The sequence below is a fragment of the Erinaceus europaeus genome, chromosome X (assembly GCF_950295315.1).
Source record: "Erinaceus europaeus chromosome X, mEriEur2.1, whole genome shotgun sequence".
NCBI classification, from domain to species: Eukaryota; Metazoa; Chordata; class Mammalia; order Eulipotyphla; family Erinaceidae; genus Erinaceus; species Erinaceus europaeus.
Window position 1 is genome coordinate 36502996 of NC_080185.1, and position 16671 is coordinate 36519666.

The 16671-nt window shown below is 41.5% G+C and overlaps 1 protein-coding gene across 1 annotated transcript; it reads right to left on the minus strand.

The window, feature by feature from the left end:
- Positions 1-2348: 2348 nt before the first annotated feature.
- Positions 2349-4318, minus strand: LOC132535741 (testis-expressed protein 13D-like). The gene has a single exon (XM_060182647.1). It carries the CDS (start codon positions 4188-4190, stop codon positions 2349-2351), a length of 1842 nt encoding a protein of 613 aa, XP_060038630.1. The 5' UTR covers positions 4191-4318.
- Positions 4319-16671: the final 12353 nt, after the last annotated feature.

Here is a 16671-nt window from a genome sequence, read left to right on the forward strand (position 1 = left end):
GCCACCAGGTTCCGGGTGCCAGCATGATGCCGACCAGACTTCCCTGGACTGACCCCACCAATGTGTCCTGGAGCTCTGCTTCCCCAGAGACCCACCCTACTAGGGAAAGAGAGAGGCAGACTGGGAGTATGGACCGACCAGTAAACGCCCATGTTCAGCAGGGAAGCAATTACAGAAGCCAGACCTTCCACCTTCTGCAATCCACAATGACCCTGGGTCCATATTCCTAGTGGGATAGAGAATGGGAAAGCTATCAGGGGAGGGGATGGGATATGGAGACCGGGTGGTGGGAATTGTATGGAGTTGTACCCCTCCTATCCTACAGTTTTGTTAATGTCTCCTTTCTTAAATAAATAAATAATAGGAAAGCTATCAGGAGAGGGGAGGGGATAGAGTTCTGGTGGTGGGAACTGTACCCCTCCTGTCCCTATGGTTTTTGTCAGTGTTTCTATTTTATAAACAAATAAATTAAAATAAAATAAACCAAGATGCAAATATAAGCAAGGAACAAAGGAATAGCAGCATTGTCAAGGAAAATCAATGCTTCCAAAATTGAATATAGGTTATAACTCCCCAGAAATAAGAGTTTTCCTAGCCAAAGATATGGAATTTCCAGGTAAAGGAGGTTAATAAAACAGAAAGGGGTTCAAAAGAAATGCTTTTGTGACTTCAGCTTCTGCAGGGTATTAACTAATTATCAGCTGTCCAGAATCCACCCTTATGAACTTAAATAAAAGTAGGAGAAATTCCCTTTTTTTAAAGAGTGATCATGGGAACAGGTAGTGGAGCATCTGGTTTAAGCACACGCATTATAGTGAACAAGGACCTGGATTCAAGCCCCTGATCCTCACCTGCAGGGGGAAAGAGTGGTGAAGCAGATACAGGTATCGTTCTCTCTCTTTGTCCCTCTTATCCTTCCCTCTCAATTTCTCTGTCTCTCTCCAATAATAAATTAAAAAAAGATTTTAGTGAAGCTGAAGGGTTGTCATTCCACACGTGAAGTCTCTGGACACAGTCTGAGGTGAAGCATGTTGAGGTAGCAATCGTTGCGTTGGTTAGCTTGTGATCGGTGGATGCAATATTATTTGGTTTGGATTGGGAGACACATCTGGGAAAGTGGGCCCTATCCAAGGGTTCCAGGACTGGGGGAAGTAGGGGCTCTATAGTGGAGATGTGAGGTTCCTGCTGCCTTAGGGTTCAAAAAGACAATCAATAGTTAATGTTATCATCACATTATTTGTTAATTGGGTTAACTTTGAAAAGTCCTTTTGTTAGGGTTTGCTGTACAGTATCCAGTATACTGTATATAGCTGTGCTATTGGATGCTTCTAATCTACTTGGTCTAGGCTTTTGAGAGAGTCCGCATATCAAATACACAGCCTATATATTAAAAAGATTCAGTTTGTGTTTTGAGAAACTTTGAGACATACATACACTCTAATTTCATCTCAGGTAGTTCACTTTCTAACAAAGTCCCATAACCTAGATATACACCAGTTTCTGTGAGAGAGAGCTTATGTGCACACGTATCCATAAACTACTGCAAAATATATACCTGAAAGCAGTAGTACACTAGAGTTTGCAGTGAGTACCTCCCTAACACTTCCTCTCCACTATTCCAAGCTTGGGATCCATGATTGCTCAACAAATTGTTTGGCTTCGTATGTTAACTCTCTTTTCAATCACCAGGTTCCAGATGCCACCAGGATGCTGGCCAGGCTTCCCTGGATTGAAGACCCCACCAATGTGTCCTGGAGCTCAGCTTCCCCAGAGACACACCCTACTAGGGAGAGAGACAGACTGGGAGTATGGACCGACCAGTCAATGCCCATGTTCAGCGGGGAAGCAATTACAGAAGCCAGACCTTCAACCTTCTGCAACCCTCAATGACCCTGGGTCCATGCTCCCAGAGGGCTAGAGAATGGGAAAGCTATCATGGGAGGGGGTGGGTTATGGAGATTGTGTGGTGGGAATTGTGTGGAGTTGTACCCCTCCTACCTTATGTTTTTGTTCATTATTCCTTTCTTAAATAAAAAATTTTAAAAAAAGATTTTAAAAAGAAATTTAAAATAAATTAAATAGTATAATCACAATACTCAGAAGTTACTCTTTGCTCAATTTCAATTTATTTATATGGTATTTGTGTATGTTAAACCACAATGATAAAAATAAAAAGTTGTTGTAAAACCTAAACAGTGACAAATTGTGGGTTAATTTTCTTCATAATCTTGGTTTCAATTTATCTGTGAAGCAAATGAGTTTTTTTTTTTTTTTTTTTTACCAGAAAGGTGTCTTAGGAAGTTGGCATTTTTGTTTTAGTGTTTCCATTGTTGCTTACCCTCATGAAATCACCAAATTTGTTCTGGGATTGGGTCTCCATTATCAATATCCATACAGACTTCCTTGCATTTAGAGCAGGCTATATAAAATGAAAAATTCAATGTCTTACACGATGGACAGACCCAATTAAATAAATTGCAGTTTAAGGCAAACTTCTCCTGGTTCTGGGATTCTGAGGTTCTTTCTAGTTGGGTAGTCTTCTGCTGTTGAACGTGTTGTTTCTTTGAGTTTTCTTTCACACTGTCAATCCAGTTGTACCCCGGGAAAGTTGCCTGGAGTCCTTCCAGATCTTCTTCTTCAAGACATTGGCTCCTATTGCTCCACAGGGGTAACATCCCCTGGGATCTGTCAGAATCAGCTATCTGGTTATAGTTTTTGCTAAATCCCAGTGCAGATGTCCCCTGGAGACTCTGTAGATGTTTTTCTTGGCAATAGGTCTTGCTGACATCTAGGCAACCTTGGGGCCACACTGGACCTCTTTCCTCACTGTGGTGCTTGTTGTTACTCTGGGTAAACATTCCCAGGAGCATGCCTTGACCTTCTCCCTGGTCATGTTGCCAACTATCCCCAAAAGGGGTCATCCTTGTGGTTCTCTCTGTACTATCTTGAGCACAGCTCCAGCTGTCTCCCATGGATGTTATTTCTGAGGTCCTCTCTGGATTTTTCTGATCATAACTCCAGCTGTCAATGAAGGGGGCCATCTCTGAGGTCATCCCTGGACCTCCCTGGCCATAGCCCCAACTGTTCACAAATGGTGTTATTTCTGAGGTCTTCTTTGGGCCTTTGTGGCCATAGTTCCAGTTGTTCTCAAAAGGGACCGTGCTCTGCGGCCTCTGTGGATGTTCTTCCTGGCTTTGGCTCTGGCTTTCACTAAGGATGACCGTTCCCTGGGGTGTCTGGATACTTTCTTCAGTATGGATTGGGATTCCCTCCAGGGGAGCTGTATGTTGCAAGATGTCAGGTCCTTGACCCTGGATGTAGCTCCTCTGGTCCCACGGTGAAGCCATATCATTCTGGTAGCCCACTGCTCCCGATGGGCCAGGGAGGCAGACTCTTAGAGGTGATACAGAAATTGGGACTAGAATAGATGGCAAAAATAGAATATTTGTTGGCAAATATGGGAATCCCAATGGGAATGCTGGCTGCATCGGAAGTAGGTATGGCACCGGTACATGGAAAGAGGGCTGCTTATGCTGAGCCCACAGGATCCTGGGAGCCGGCACATAAAGTATGGCTGCTGGGACTGGCATCAAGGTCTCAAAAAACAGTCCGCCATTCATCCCCACACCTGCCACATACCCTGGCTGTGCTGAATTCGGAAGCCATGTCACAGAGCCAGGTGGCTGCCCTGGAAGCCCAGGAGGCACTTCATGAGCCAGATGGGTAGCTTGGGCTGACTTCTGAGCCTGGAGCAGTTGCCCTTGGAGCATATCACAGTCAGTCCCCACTTGCTGCAGGGTGGCCCTTGTGGAGTATAGCTGCGCTGCCACCTCATCACGCTCCTGTTTAAGCTGCTGCAGCTCGGAGCCTAGGGCACACAAAACCACTTCATGCTCCTCCAGCTGCTCTTGCAGCCTGCGGACCCCTCGCGCCTGCAGCTCGCGCTCACGGGCGCCCACGCGGACACTAAGGGCCAGTGCGCTCCAGGTGCATGCGCGCTGGAGTGCACGCGGCACCCGCTGGTCGGTTACCACGGTCACCAGCCAGTCCTCCACTTCGTTCCAGGACCGCGAGCGGAAGGCCACATAGGAGTCCGGCCCGCCACCATTATCACGCACCTCTTCGTTGATGAAATCCACCACCTCTCTGTGCTGGAAGCCGGTCCCGGCGTCCCAGTAGTCCATGGCCATGGCCTCCGCGAGGTCTAGTCACTCAGCTCTCTCGTCAGAAACTATCCACTTTGCCGTTGGGAAAGGCTAAGGCTGCACAGCAGACAACCAACGCCTCCCTGCTCAGTTCGCTTTGATCTGGCCCAATCCTAGCCTCTGGCGGAGGCACTTTGAGCCCCAAACGTCTGTTTTCTCTCACAGACTAGGACCAACGACCTCACCACACCAGGTTCCGGCGGGCAATGGCGCGACAAGCTGCTACGTCATAGAGACACTGCCTGAGTCATATCGCAAGGCCTTCTGGGACTGACGTTTTTTTTGCTTGACACGGAACTAGGTGCACAAGATGGCTGCTCTGTGCAGCACATTGAACCTATAAAAGACCTTAGCAGTTCAAGATCAGACAGTAGCGTACCCAGTTAGGTGCACATACTGTGAAGGGACCCAAAGAAGGGTCCTGGTTCGAGACCCCAGCTCACAACATGAAGTGGGTGGGGTCATCTTACAAGCGGTGAAGCAGATCTTCAGGTGTCTTTCTCTTTCTATTGTCCCCTCCTCTCTCAATTTTTCTCTGTCCTATTCAGTAAAAGGGGGGGAATGGCCACAGGATCAGTGGTTTCATAGTGCCTGCACTGAGCCCCAGTGATAACCCTGGAGGGAAAAGGTGGGAGGATTTTATTGATTCTAAGAACTCCGAAAGGTTAACTCCCAAAACAGTGGGGGAAATTCCTGGATAAGTAGTAGTTATATAGGTGGATGCAAATCAGTCTTGTCTCAGCTCCATCGCCTATCAGCTCTCAGATACAACTAAATTTTTTTTCCTATATAGTCAGTCAAACTGCACACATTCGTGGTCATCCGAAAAACGAGTTTGTAATCCCTGTGATCAAGAAAATCTAGAGGTTGCTTTATGAGCACCCTGAACCCTCAATAAATCTACTCATATTTATCTGGATTCTCTTCTCGGACTTTTGTCTTTCTCCTTTTACATGAAGTACTCCTCTTGTGATAATGTATTCTTTAAATGATTAATTTAGGAGGTGAGGTCAGTGGCTTGAGAGCTATATATTTTTTAATATTTATTTTCCCTTTTGTTGCCCTTGTTTTTCATTGTTGTTGTAGTTATTATTGTTGTTGTTATTGATGTCGTCGTCGTTGTTAGATAGGACAGAGAGAAATGGAGAGAGAAGGGGAAGACATAGAGGGGGGAGAGAAAGATAAGACACCTATAGACCTGCTTCATCGCCAGTGAAGAGACTGCCCTGTTGCAGAGGAGTTATTCTGATGCAGTCTCCGCCCCCAGGTTTTTCTATGCCCCGCTAAATCCTAGAGTGCCCCCTTTCAACAAATCCTGGCTCCGCCCCCAGGTTTTTCTATGCCCTGCTAAATCCTAGAGTGTCCCCTTTCAACCAATCCTGGCCCTACACGGCACCCCTGGTTGTCGCCCAATAAAAAGCCCCCTCACCCCTCTCTTCTCTCTCTCTGGGCTCTCGGCTCTCCCTCTCTGAGGTCTCGCTCCCTGCTCTCCCCCGTGGTCGGCCATTGCCGGGTGGCTCCAGGTGGTCTGAACCAAACCTCCCCCCCATCCTATAATAAAGATCTGTGTACCCCTTTGCTCTGGACGTCCGCTCTCTTCTCCGTGGTGCAGCCCAACACCAGACTGCCGCAACAATACTCCCCTGAAGGTGGGGAGCCGGGGGCCAGAACTGGGATCCTTAATCCCGTCCTTGTGCTTTGCGCCACTTGCACTTAACCCACTGCACTACTGCCCGACTCCCGAGAGCTAGATTTAAAAATAAATTATAAAGCAATATTTTTAGAGAAGGATAAAGGAATTTTGATTGAAATATTTGGTGACTGGAATTTACACAAAGAAAATGCTAAAACTAACTATATAGAGAAATACAAAAGATAGAAATGTATTTTGTGACTCCTCTTTTTAAATATATGATTTAAAAAATGACTGCAGGGGGCGTTGATGCACTCGATTAATCGCACATAGTATGAAGTGCAAGGATAAGCACCAGGAACAGCACAAGGATCCAGGTTCAAGTCCCCACTCCCCACCTACAGGGGGATATTTCATGAGCGGTGAGGCAGGACTGCAGGTATCTTTCTTTCCCTATCTCCCCCTTTTCTCTCAATTTCTCTCTGTCTTATCCAATAAAAAATGGAAAAAATGGCCACCAGGAGCAGTGGATTGGTAGTGCGGGTACCAAACCCCAGTGATAACCCTGGAGGTAAAAACAAAACAAAACAAAACAAAAAACCTGCATAGCATAGTACAACTCTTTTTAATGGGCATACAGTTTGTAAAGATGCAATATATGGTGATAATGTAAGGCATTATGTTAAGGTAAAACATAAGGTGTTTTATAAGAGTGAAAAATATATTCTATTGAAATTAAGTCTATATTGGTTAAAAAGACTATTTGGCTTTGTATGTTAACTCTCTTCTTAGCCACCAGGTTCCAGATGCTAGCTGGATGCGACCAGACTTCCCTGGACTGATAACCCCACCAATATGCCTTGGAGCTCCACTTCCCCAGAGCCCTTCCCCGCTAGGGAAAGAGAGAGACAGGCTGGGAATATAGATCAACCTGTCAATACCCATGTTCAGCAGGGAAGCAATTACAGAAGCCAGACCTTCCACCTTCTGTATCCCACAATGATCTTGGGTCCATACTCCCAGTGGGTTAAAGAATAGGAAAGCTATCAGGGGAGGGGATGGGATATGAAGGTCTGGTGGTCGGAATTGCGCAAAGTTGTACCCCTCTTATCCTATGGTTTTGTCAATGTTTCCTTTTTATAAATAAAAAAAATTAAAAAATACTAGTACAAAACAATGTTTCATTGTAAAAAATATCACTAAATTGTATATGGAAATGAAATGAGAAGGAAGTGAAAATCATGCACTATAAAGATGTATTTTATGTATTTACTATGGCATACAGTGAGAGTTTCACATAACAGAGCAAGAGAGAGAGCATGAGAGTAAGAGTGAGAGAGAGAGGGAAGTCAGAATACCAATCTAATACATGTCGTGTCAGTCATTAAGCCAGGAGCCTCAGGCATGTAACTATACCTGTGCTCTTACCAGATGAGCTATTTTTCAACTACAAAATAAATGGTACAGAGTCAGAGAGAATGTATTAACAGTACTGTACCAGACTTGCATGTCTGATTGCCCAGGAGTCCTAAATTAAATCTCTGTATGCAAGAGCTTAGTATTGCTCTAATTACACTCTTCCATGAAAATTAATCCTTTTTTAATGATAAGTTATACAAAAGAAAACAATGAAGCTCAAAAGAAGGCAGTAATGGAGAAATTTGGGTAGGAATAAATATAAGACATGTTAAGAAAAAAGATAGCAAAATATCAGAAGTCCTTAAGTACAAGTAATTATGTTGATTGAAAATAGGTTAAGCTCTAATTGACAGGTAGAAATGGACAGAATGGATACTTCCTGAAAAACATGATCTAGCAGTTAGGAGATGCCTTAGTAAAGCACAGGACTTGCTTACATGAGGCCCCAGATTCAATCCCTGACACCATATATGCTGGAGTTGTGATCTAATGGCAGTCTCTTTTTCATGAAAGAAGTAAATCTTCAGGGAAAAAAATATCCAAATATATCTTGTAAAGATTTCGTTTCAAAAACACAAATCAGTTGAAAGAGAAAAAGTAATCTCGTGCCACCTATTAGGAAGTAAAATGACTGTAAATATCACACAAGTAATTTTTAAAACAAAAAATAGCTTGGGGTATTATATAATGTTCAAAAGTCAGTCCATCAAGATCGATTGACTTTATATCACTATATGCAATATATATATATATAATGCCAAAATGCATACCAAAAATAGAATGGAGAGGAGATATAGGTGCTTCTATGGTAATAGAGATTTCAATGTTCTATTTTTAATAATTAACTTAAAAGAATCAATAAGGAAATATAAGGCTAGAAAAACTCTATAGGGACCCAGCTGTGGCATACCCAGTTAAGCACACATGTTACAGTGTGCAAGGACCAGGGTTTAAACCCCTAATGGACTAGGGTTCAAGCTCTTGGTCCCCACCTGCATGGAGGAAACTTCAAAAGCTGTGAAGCAGTGCTGCAGGTCTCTCTCTTTTATTATTTTATTATTTTTTTATTTTACTGGATAGAGACAGCCAGAAATCAAGAGAGAAGAGGGAATAGAGAGGGAGAGAGACAGGGAGACACTTGCAGCCCTGCTTCACCACTCATGAAGCTTTCCCCCTGCAGGTGGGGACCAGGGGTTTGAACCTGGGTCCTTGTGCACTATAGTGTGTGCACTCAACCAGGTGTGCCATCACGTGGCCCCCTACAAGTCTCTCCCTCTCTCCCTCGCCCTCTCTCCCTTCCTTCTAATATTCCCTATCTCTATTCAATAAATAACAGATTGAAAAAGAAAAAAAAATCCCTATAAACTGGAGACCTAAAGATTTTCTATAAATTGACAAGATAGGATGTTCTTCTGAATTGCTACTAAAAGAATTCCCAGGGCAAACCATATGTTAGACCACAAAACAAGTTTAATAAATTTATGAAGATTGAAACTATACTAAATATATCCTATGAACACAATGGTATACAATTAGAAATCAATAACAGAATAAAATGTGTAAAATATTAAACATGTAGAGGTTAAACACTACTAAATCACTATTGAGAACAAAAAAAAATCCAAGGGATTATAATTTATATTGTGAGTAATGAAACAAAAATCTAACAAAAATCTAAACAAAAATCTAAACAAAAATCCCAGAACTAATAGGTTTCAGAGAAACTGATCACAGGAAAATTTACACATACAACTGCCTACATATAAAAAGGGGTAAGGTTGGGCTGTGTGGTGGTGCACCCGGTTGAACACTCATAGTACTATGCGCAAGGACCTGTGCAAGGAACTGGGTTTGAGCCCCCACTTCCGACCTACAGCAGGGACATTTTATGAGCAGTGAAGCAGATCTGCAGGTGTCTATCTTTTTCTCTCCCTATCTTACTCTCCCCTCTTAATTTCTCTCTATCCTATAAAATAAAATAGGGAAAATGGAGAAAAAAAAGAGCTCCGAGAGCAATGAATTCATAATGCTGGCACAGAACCCCAGCAACTGGAGACAAAAAATAAAAATTAAAAAAAAGAGATACACTAGAAAAAAAATTAAAATACTGTGATGGTTTTCAATAAAAAAGATAAACACTCAAAAAATAAATTAAAATAAAATAAAAATTAATAGGGGCTTGGTGGTGACAGTCTGCTTGAACTCTCATTTACAATAAACAAGGACCTAAGTTCAAGCCCCCAGTCCCCACCTGCAGGGAAAAAATTTTGTGAGTGGTGAAGCAGTGTTGCAGGTGTCTTTCTATCTCTCTCCTTCTCTATCTTCCCCTTTCCCTCTCAATTTCTGACTGTCTCTATCCAACAACAAATAAAGATAATTTTTTAATTAATTAATAAAAAAGGGGTAATGTCAAGATGACTAAATAGAGCAGAGCCATCTGTCCCTACTCCTAACATCTACAGCAAAGCCACACCAATGCATGTAAAAACAGACATAACAACATATTTTCCCCAGAAACTCTCAACATCCAGGCAGTGGAACATAGAAAATTACCCTTTGCCAAGAATGTAAGTCCTGCCAGGCAACAACAAACTGTAGGCTTAAGAGCTCTATTAGCCAAGAATTCCCACCAACTGAAGTATACCGTCCCTTAGATCCAGGAAGTCCTAAGAATGAAAAAAAAATGTAAAACCAAGCCCAAGCTCACTAAGGCATATTATAATTTATAGTTGTCCCTCCTCACTTCACACTTCCACTTTCCTAGCTTCACTCTATGGTGGATTTTTCAAATATATTCATTAAAAAGTTACAACAAAAGTACTGGACCAGATGGCTTCACTAACGAATTCCACAAAACCTCCAGGAAACAGTTAATACTTATACTTCTAAACCTCTTGCACAAGATCTATCACACAAAGAGACCCCTCACAGAATGGGAGATGATCTTCACATGCCATACAACAGATAAGAGACTAATCACCAAAATATACAAAGAGCTCAGCAAATTTAGCAACAAAAAAAAAACAAATGACCCCATCCAAAAATGGGCAGAGGATATGAACAGAAAATTCACTACAGAAGAGATCCTAAAGGCTAACAAACATATGAAAAACTGCTCTCGGTCACTGATTGTCAGAGAAATGCAAATAAAGACAACATTGAGATACCACCTCACCCCTGTGAGAATGGCATACATCAAAAAGGACAGCAGCAACAAATGTTGGAGAGCCTGTGGGGACAGAGGAACCCTTCTGCACTGCTGGTGGGAATGTAAATTGGTCCAACCTCTGTGTAGAGCAGTCTGGAGAACTCTCACAAGGCTAGACATAGACCTTCCATATGACCCAGTAGTCCCTCTCCTAGGGATATACCCCAAAGATTCCATAATACCCAACCAAGAAGATATGTGTACACCTATGTTCATAGCAGCACAATTCGTGATAGCTAAAACCTGGAAGCAACCCAGGTGCCCAACAACAGATGAGTGGCTGAGAAAGCTGTGGTATATATACACAATGGAAAACTATGCAGCTATTAAAAACAATGAACCCACCTTCTCTGACCCATCTTGGACAAAGCTAGAAGGAATTTGTGAAGTGAGCTAAGTCAGAAAGATAATGGTGAGTATGGGATGATCCCACTCATCAACGGAAGTTGAGAAAGAAGAACAGAAAGGGAAACTCAAAGCAGGATTTGACTAAATTTGGAGTAGGGCACCAAAGTAAAAACCCTGGGTTGAGGATGAGGGTGGATATTCAGCTTCACGGGGGCGGGGGGGGATGGGACACAGTCTTTTGGTTATGGGAATGGTGTTTATGTACATTCCTATTAATTTTTAGTCATATAAATCACTAAGTAATATGAGAGGGGAAAATTGACTGAATGTCTCAAATTTTTTAAAGCACAGACTGAGTCTTTTTAATACATAGGCTGAGTCTTTCATGTGTTGACTAGCTTAAAAGCTTAGACAAGAGAGAACAGAAGCAACCGGTGGCACAGCTATATACAAATAATGTCAAAGGACATAAATTATGGTGATATTGTGTATGATACAGCAAATCCTAACAAAGGGATATTTCAAAGTTAACCCAATTGCCAAATAATGTGATTATAGCAATAACTATCTATTGTCTTCTTAAACCCAAAGACAGCAGGAACCTCCAGCTTCCTCTATATAGCCTTTATTTCCCCCAGTCCTGGAACCTCTAGGGTGGGGCTCACTTTCCTGCATTCTTCTCTCATGTCATACCAAATGATATTGCAGTTCCAGTGGTGGAGATTGTGTGGAATTGTAGCCCTTTAATCCTATGGTCTTGTCAGTGTTTCCATTTTATAAATAAAAACTTTAAAAAAATCAATATAAACAACGAAATGGGGAGAGATCCTGTGCTCATGGGCTAGAATAATAAACATTGCTAAAATTATCATATTTCCTTAATATATGTATAGATACAATGCAGTGTCTATCAAGATTTGAATGGTACTTCTTTCAGAGAAATATAGTTCTAGACTTCCAGATAAGATGGTGACAAACTACCAGGTCTTGTTTTCTTTCGCCGCCAATACGAGTACAACACACATAGATAAACCACAATAGAAATGAATATAACACTAAGATGAATTATCAACAAAAGAAAAAAAATCCCAGAATCTAGGAAGTGAAGAGAGCGTTTTGCAGCAAATCCACTCCCCCCGCCCCCCGCCCCCCACCCCTGCCAACACACAGTGTCATGTAACCCAACAGGCCCCTGCCTTGCAGCTATCTACCTTACTGGATTGCTGCCTAACCAGGCTATCTAGCTGCTTCTGTTGTTGCTACTTGCCTTAGGCAAGCCTATGCCTATGTTGTCCAGTACTGCCTGTCTACTTCTGTCACATCTGCCCACTTGGCCAGACACTAGCTGCCAACATCTCCACTGCTCATACCTGCTGCATCATGTCTTCTCTCCTGCTCTTTCTCCCTGTCTCTATCAAAAACAAAAAAGAAAAGAAAAGAAAAAATGACTGCCAGGAGTAGCAGATTCATTGTGCAGGTACTGGGCTCCTCCAGTGATAACTATGGTGACAACGCACAACTACAAAGTGTTAACACCTACAGGAAGGCAGATGCCAAAAGCTGAAGTGGACAGCAGGAAGATAAGTTAGAGGAAACAACCCTTAAAACAACAACAGCACTAAAATAAATGAAGACATTTAAGAGACTTATGGAAGAACATCCAGAGGAACAGCACTCACACTAAAGAGCAATGAGAAGAGACAGAAAAAGGAACAACTCATAAAGATCCCAATCAATTTTTAAGAGAATAGAAAAAAATAAAACTACAAATGCTTATCTGGAACCAGAAAAGGCCTAGAATTGCCAAAACAATCTCAAGTAAAAGAATAGAACTGAGGCATCACACTCCCAGTTGAAAGAGACAGTAACCATTTCACTGATGTTCTTTCCATCTTTTTTTAGGCGCATCATGTCTATGTGAGAATTCCAGGACTCCCTGACTAGGGTCCCAGGTGAATGTCTATATTGACCTCATTTAGCAGTGTCTTAAAGCTTTCAGTTTATTGGTCTTTCAACTCCTATGTGATATATATAGTCCCGGGTTTTTTATCCTTTTGATGAAAAAAAATCTTTAAAAAAGAAAAAAGTTAAAGTATTCACATTCCTTGATTTCAAATATTACTGAATGGTTATAACATGAAAAAAGGTGCTACTGACATAAAGATAAATATGTAGATCAGGGGGGTGGAATTAATAGCCCAAAAGCAAACCCATGCATTGATTTTAAACAAGGGTGCCAAGACCACTCAAAATAGAAGGGATATTCTCATGATAAATGGCTCTGAAATTAACTGTATATCCATATGTAATAGAATGAAGATAAAATTTTGCTTGAGTCCATAAATTAAAATTAATTCAGGAGCAAAAAACTAGTTGACCTGAGAGCAACCCTATTATGTCATGTATGAGACCCAGGTTTGCTACAGACCCTACATCACTGGAGGAAGCTTTGGTGCTGTGGTATCTTCTCTATCTATCTCATCTATCTATCATTTATCTGAAAAAGCAGACCTAGAAAGATGAAGTACCAGCAATGGCAAAAAAAATTCCCAACAAAACTTCAGGTTTTATTGAAGCTGCTTGATTTGGATTGTTATTGTTTTTATTTATTTTTATTTTTAAAAATTTTTGTATTTATTTATTATTGGATGAAGACAGAAAGAAATTGAGAGGGGAGGGGAAGACAGAGAGTGAAAGAGATGGAGAGACACTTGCAGCCCTGCTTCATCACTGATGAAGCTTTCCGCCCTGTTGATAGGGACCAGGCGTTTCAACCAGGGTTCTTGCACATTGTGGTATATGCACTTAGCCAGGTACACTACCACCTGGTCCCTTTAATTATTCTTATAAATGAGTTTTGTAAAGCTTCTATTATTTATCACACTTAGCCACTAGATACTGTGCTCCACTAGCTTAGTGGTTAGCTGGTTGTATTGGCAGAGCATCTATTAACATCTGAAGCTACAAACCATTTTTAAAGAATTTTCTTTAAACTTCTGCACACTTTAAAAATGGTTTCTTTGCTGGATCATTTCTTACTTTGACCATTTATAAGACTCATGGACATTACCTTAAATCCCTGCTTGTGAAGAGCCTGAAGATCAACCAGAGATGAAAGTCTAGGATCTTCTTTGAGGATTAGACCATTCTTAAAGTTTATTTTTTAATTTTATTAGCAACTTAATATTGATTTTCCAAATTATAACAGGGGTATAATTCTGCACTGTTCCCACCACCAGAGTTCCTTTTGTCCTCATCCCCTCCATTAGAAGCTACAGTAGTTCTCCCAAGGTCACAGACATGGGTTGACAAGTATTTCTATAACTATCGTCTATATTTATATATATTCCCCCCTTTTTTTATTTGCCTATGGCCCTATCTTCTCTCCCTTTCTAAGTCATACTTACACCTGTTACTACTTCTTTTTTATGTAATTTTTTACTTATAAAAAGGAAACTGACTAAACCATAGGATAAGAAGGGTACCACTTCACACCATTCCCACCACCAGAACTCTGTATCCCATCCCTTCCCCTGATAGCTTTCTTATTTTTTAACCCTCTGGGAGTATGGTCCCAAGGTCATTGTGGGATGCAGAAGGTGGAGGGTCTGGCTTCTGTAATTGCTTCCCCACTGAACCCAACTCTTCATGTGCACTATTCCAGCCTTTAGGTCCATGATTGGTCAACAATTTTTTTGACTTTGTTTGTTAACTCTCTTGTCAACCACCAGGTTCCAGATGCTAGCATGATGCCGACCAGACTTCCCTGGACAGACAACCCCACCAATGTGTCCTGGAGCTCTGCTTCCCCAGAGCCCTTCCCCACTAGGGAAAGAGAAACACAGGCTCGGAGTATGGATTAGACCATTATTAAACTGCTTTCAGTTTGAATCATATGCATGAACTTCTCAATTCTCAAGATATATGAAGGAGCTTTTGCAAGCCTCGACCGCAGTTCTACCCCTACCCATCATCTCCTTTCTCAAAATTTTTCTTCCCAGGTTTTTTGAGCCATCTCTTACTGCCCTGTTATCTCTTGCCCCAGGCTTCTGTATTCAATATGTTTGCCTCTAATTGAATGCATTTGGCAAATACCACCTGGGAAGTAGCCCCACACCTGGGAATCATCTAAACTGGGTGAAAGAAAGGCAAATACACATGTTAGTGCTTTAGTGAACGAACAAATAGTCTAAAAAATACAACTCTGACTCTTTGAGAATAAGGACCTTATTGCTCTTTCAGGTACTTGACTGTGCCAAGAATATAGGCCATCTTCAATCTGATATGTGAGGGAGGGTAGTTAGGCAATTTAAAACACACGAGGATACTTGTAATACAAGGCAACAGCTTCACTCTTTATTAGGAAGATCTCCCCCTGCTTGATATGTTTAAATCAGACTCTAGATAATTGCAAAAGTGGAATCTGGCAGATTTTGCCAGGCTCCTTAGTTGCTTTGCTTTACTAGGGTGTTGGAAGTCATCAAGTGAAAAAGCTCATTTGGATAGTGTGCTGCTTTGCCATATATGTGACTCAGGTGTGAGACAACCCCTACTACATTAATGGAAGCCTTGATAATGCTGCTTCTCTTCCAATGTCTCTCTCTCTCTCTCCCTCTAGATAGATAGATAGATAGATAGATAGATAGATAGATAGATACATATATTTAAAAATAGAGGGTTGGGGGACCAGGTGGTGGCATACCAAATTAACCGTGCATAGTACTAAGCACAAGGACCAGTGCAAAGATCCGGGTTCAAGCCCCCACTCCTCACCTGCAGCAAGGACATTGAACCAGCAATGAAGCAGATCTGCAGGTGTCTATCTTTTTCCCACTCTACCTTCCCCTCCTCTCTCAATTTCTCTCTGTCCTATCCATTCTTCTTCTTCTAGCGTTAAAAAATCCATTTAAAAAAATGACTATCATTCCCCAGATTCCCATTTAACAATACAATACAATCTGGGGAATGTTATGCATGTAAAAAAAAAAGAAGAAGAAGAAGTAGAAACGCAAAAATAAATAAATAAATAAATAAATAAATAAATAAATAAAAATTTAAAAATGACTATCAGAAGCAGTGGATTCATGGTGCCAACACCAAGCCCCAGTGATAACCCTGATGGCAAACAAAAACAGAGAGTTGCAGTTCTTCTTTTCCGAGTCTGTCATTTTTAGCGTAAAGAAATATGTTGGGGGCTGGGAGATAGCTCAGCCTGCTAGAGTGCCAACGTGCATGCCTGAGATGACATAGATGCAATCTCTGGTGCCATCTTATGCCAGATCTGGGCAGTTACTAGTCTTCTCTCTCATAATAATATTTTTTTTAAGTAAGAAATCTACCACAGCTGAGGAAAATAGCTCAGTTAGGTAAAGCCCAGGATTTGCGTGCCTTAAGTTCCTGCTCAGTCCCCCTCACTGCTTGTACCAGAGTGGTGCTCTGATTCTTTCATGTGATGTTCCCTCTAACTCTTATAAAATATTATAAAATACATAAATAAATCTTTTAAAAAACTCTAGCATCACATTATCATCATCACCTCCTCCAGAAAGATTTTCCTTACTTCTCCACTACCAATGGTATTAGTTATTTGTTCCCATTTCTCACCAACTAGATTTACTCCCTTCTTCTTCCTCTTCCTTTTCCTCTTCTTCTTCTTATTCTTCTTCTCCTCCTTCTCCTTCTCCTCCTCCTCTTCATCCTCCTCCTCCTCCCCTTTCTCCTCCTCCTTCTTCTGCTTATTCTTTTGCTTTTAAATTATATTTATTTGTTTATTGGATAGAGACAGCCAGAAATTGAGAAGGAAGGGGGTAGTAGACATAGAGAAAGAGGGACACCTGCAACACTGCTTCCCCACTTGC

Excerpts from the sequence above, each read along its gene's own strand:
- LOC132535741 (XM_060182647.1), bottom strand. The coding sequence starts at position 4,190 with ATGGCCATGGACTACTGGGACGCCGGGACCGGCTTCCAGCACAGAGAG.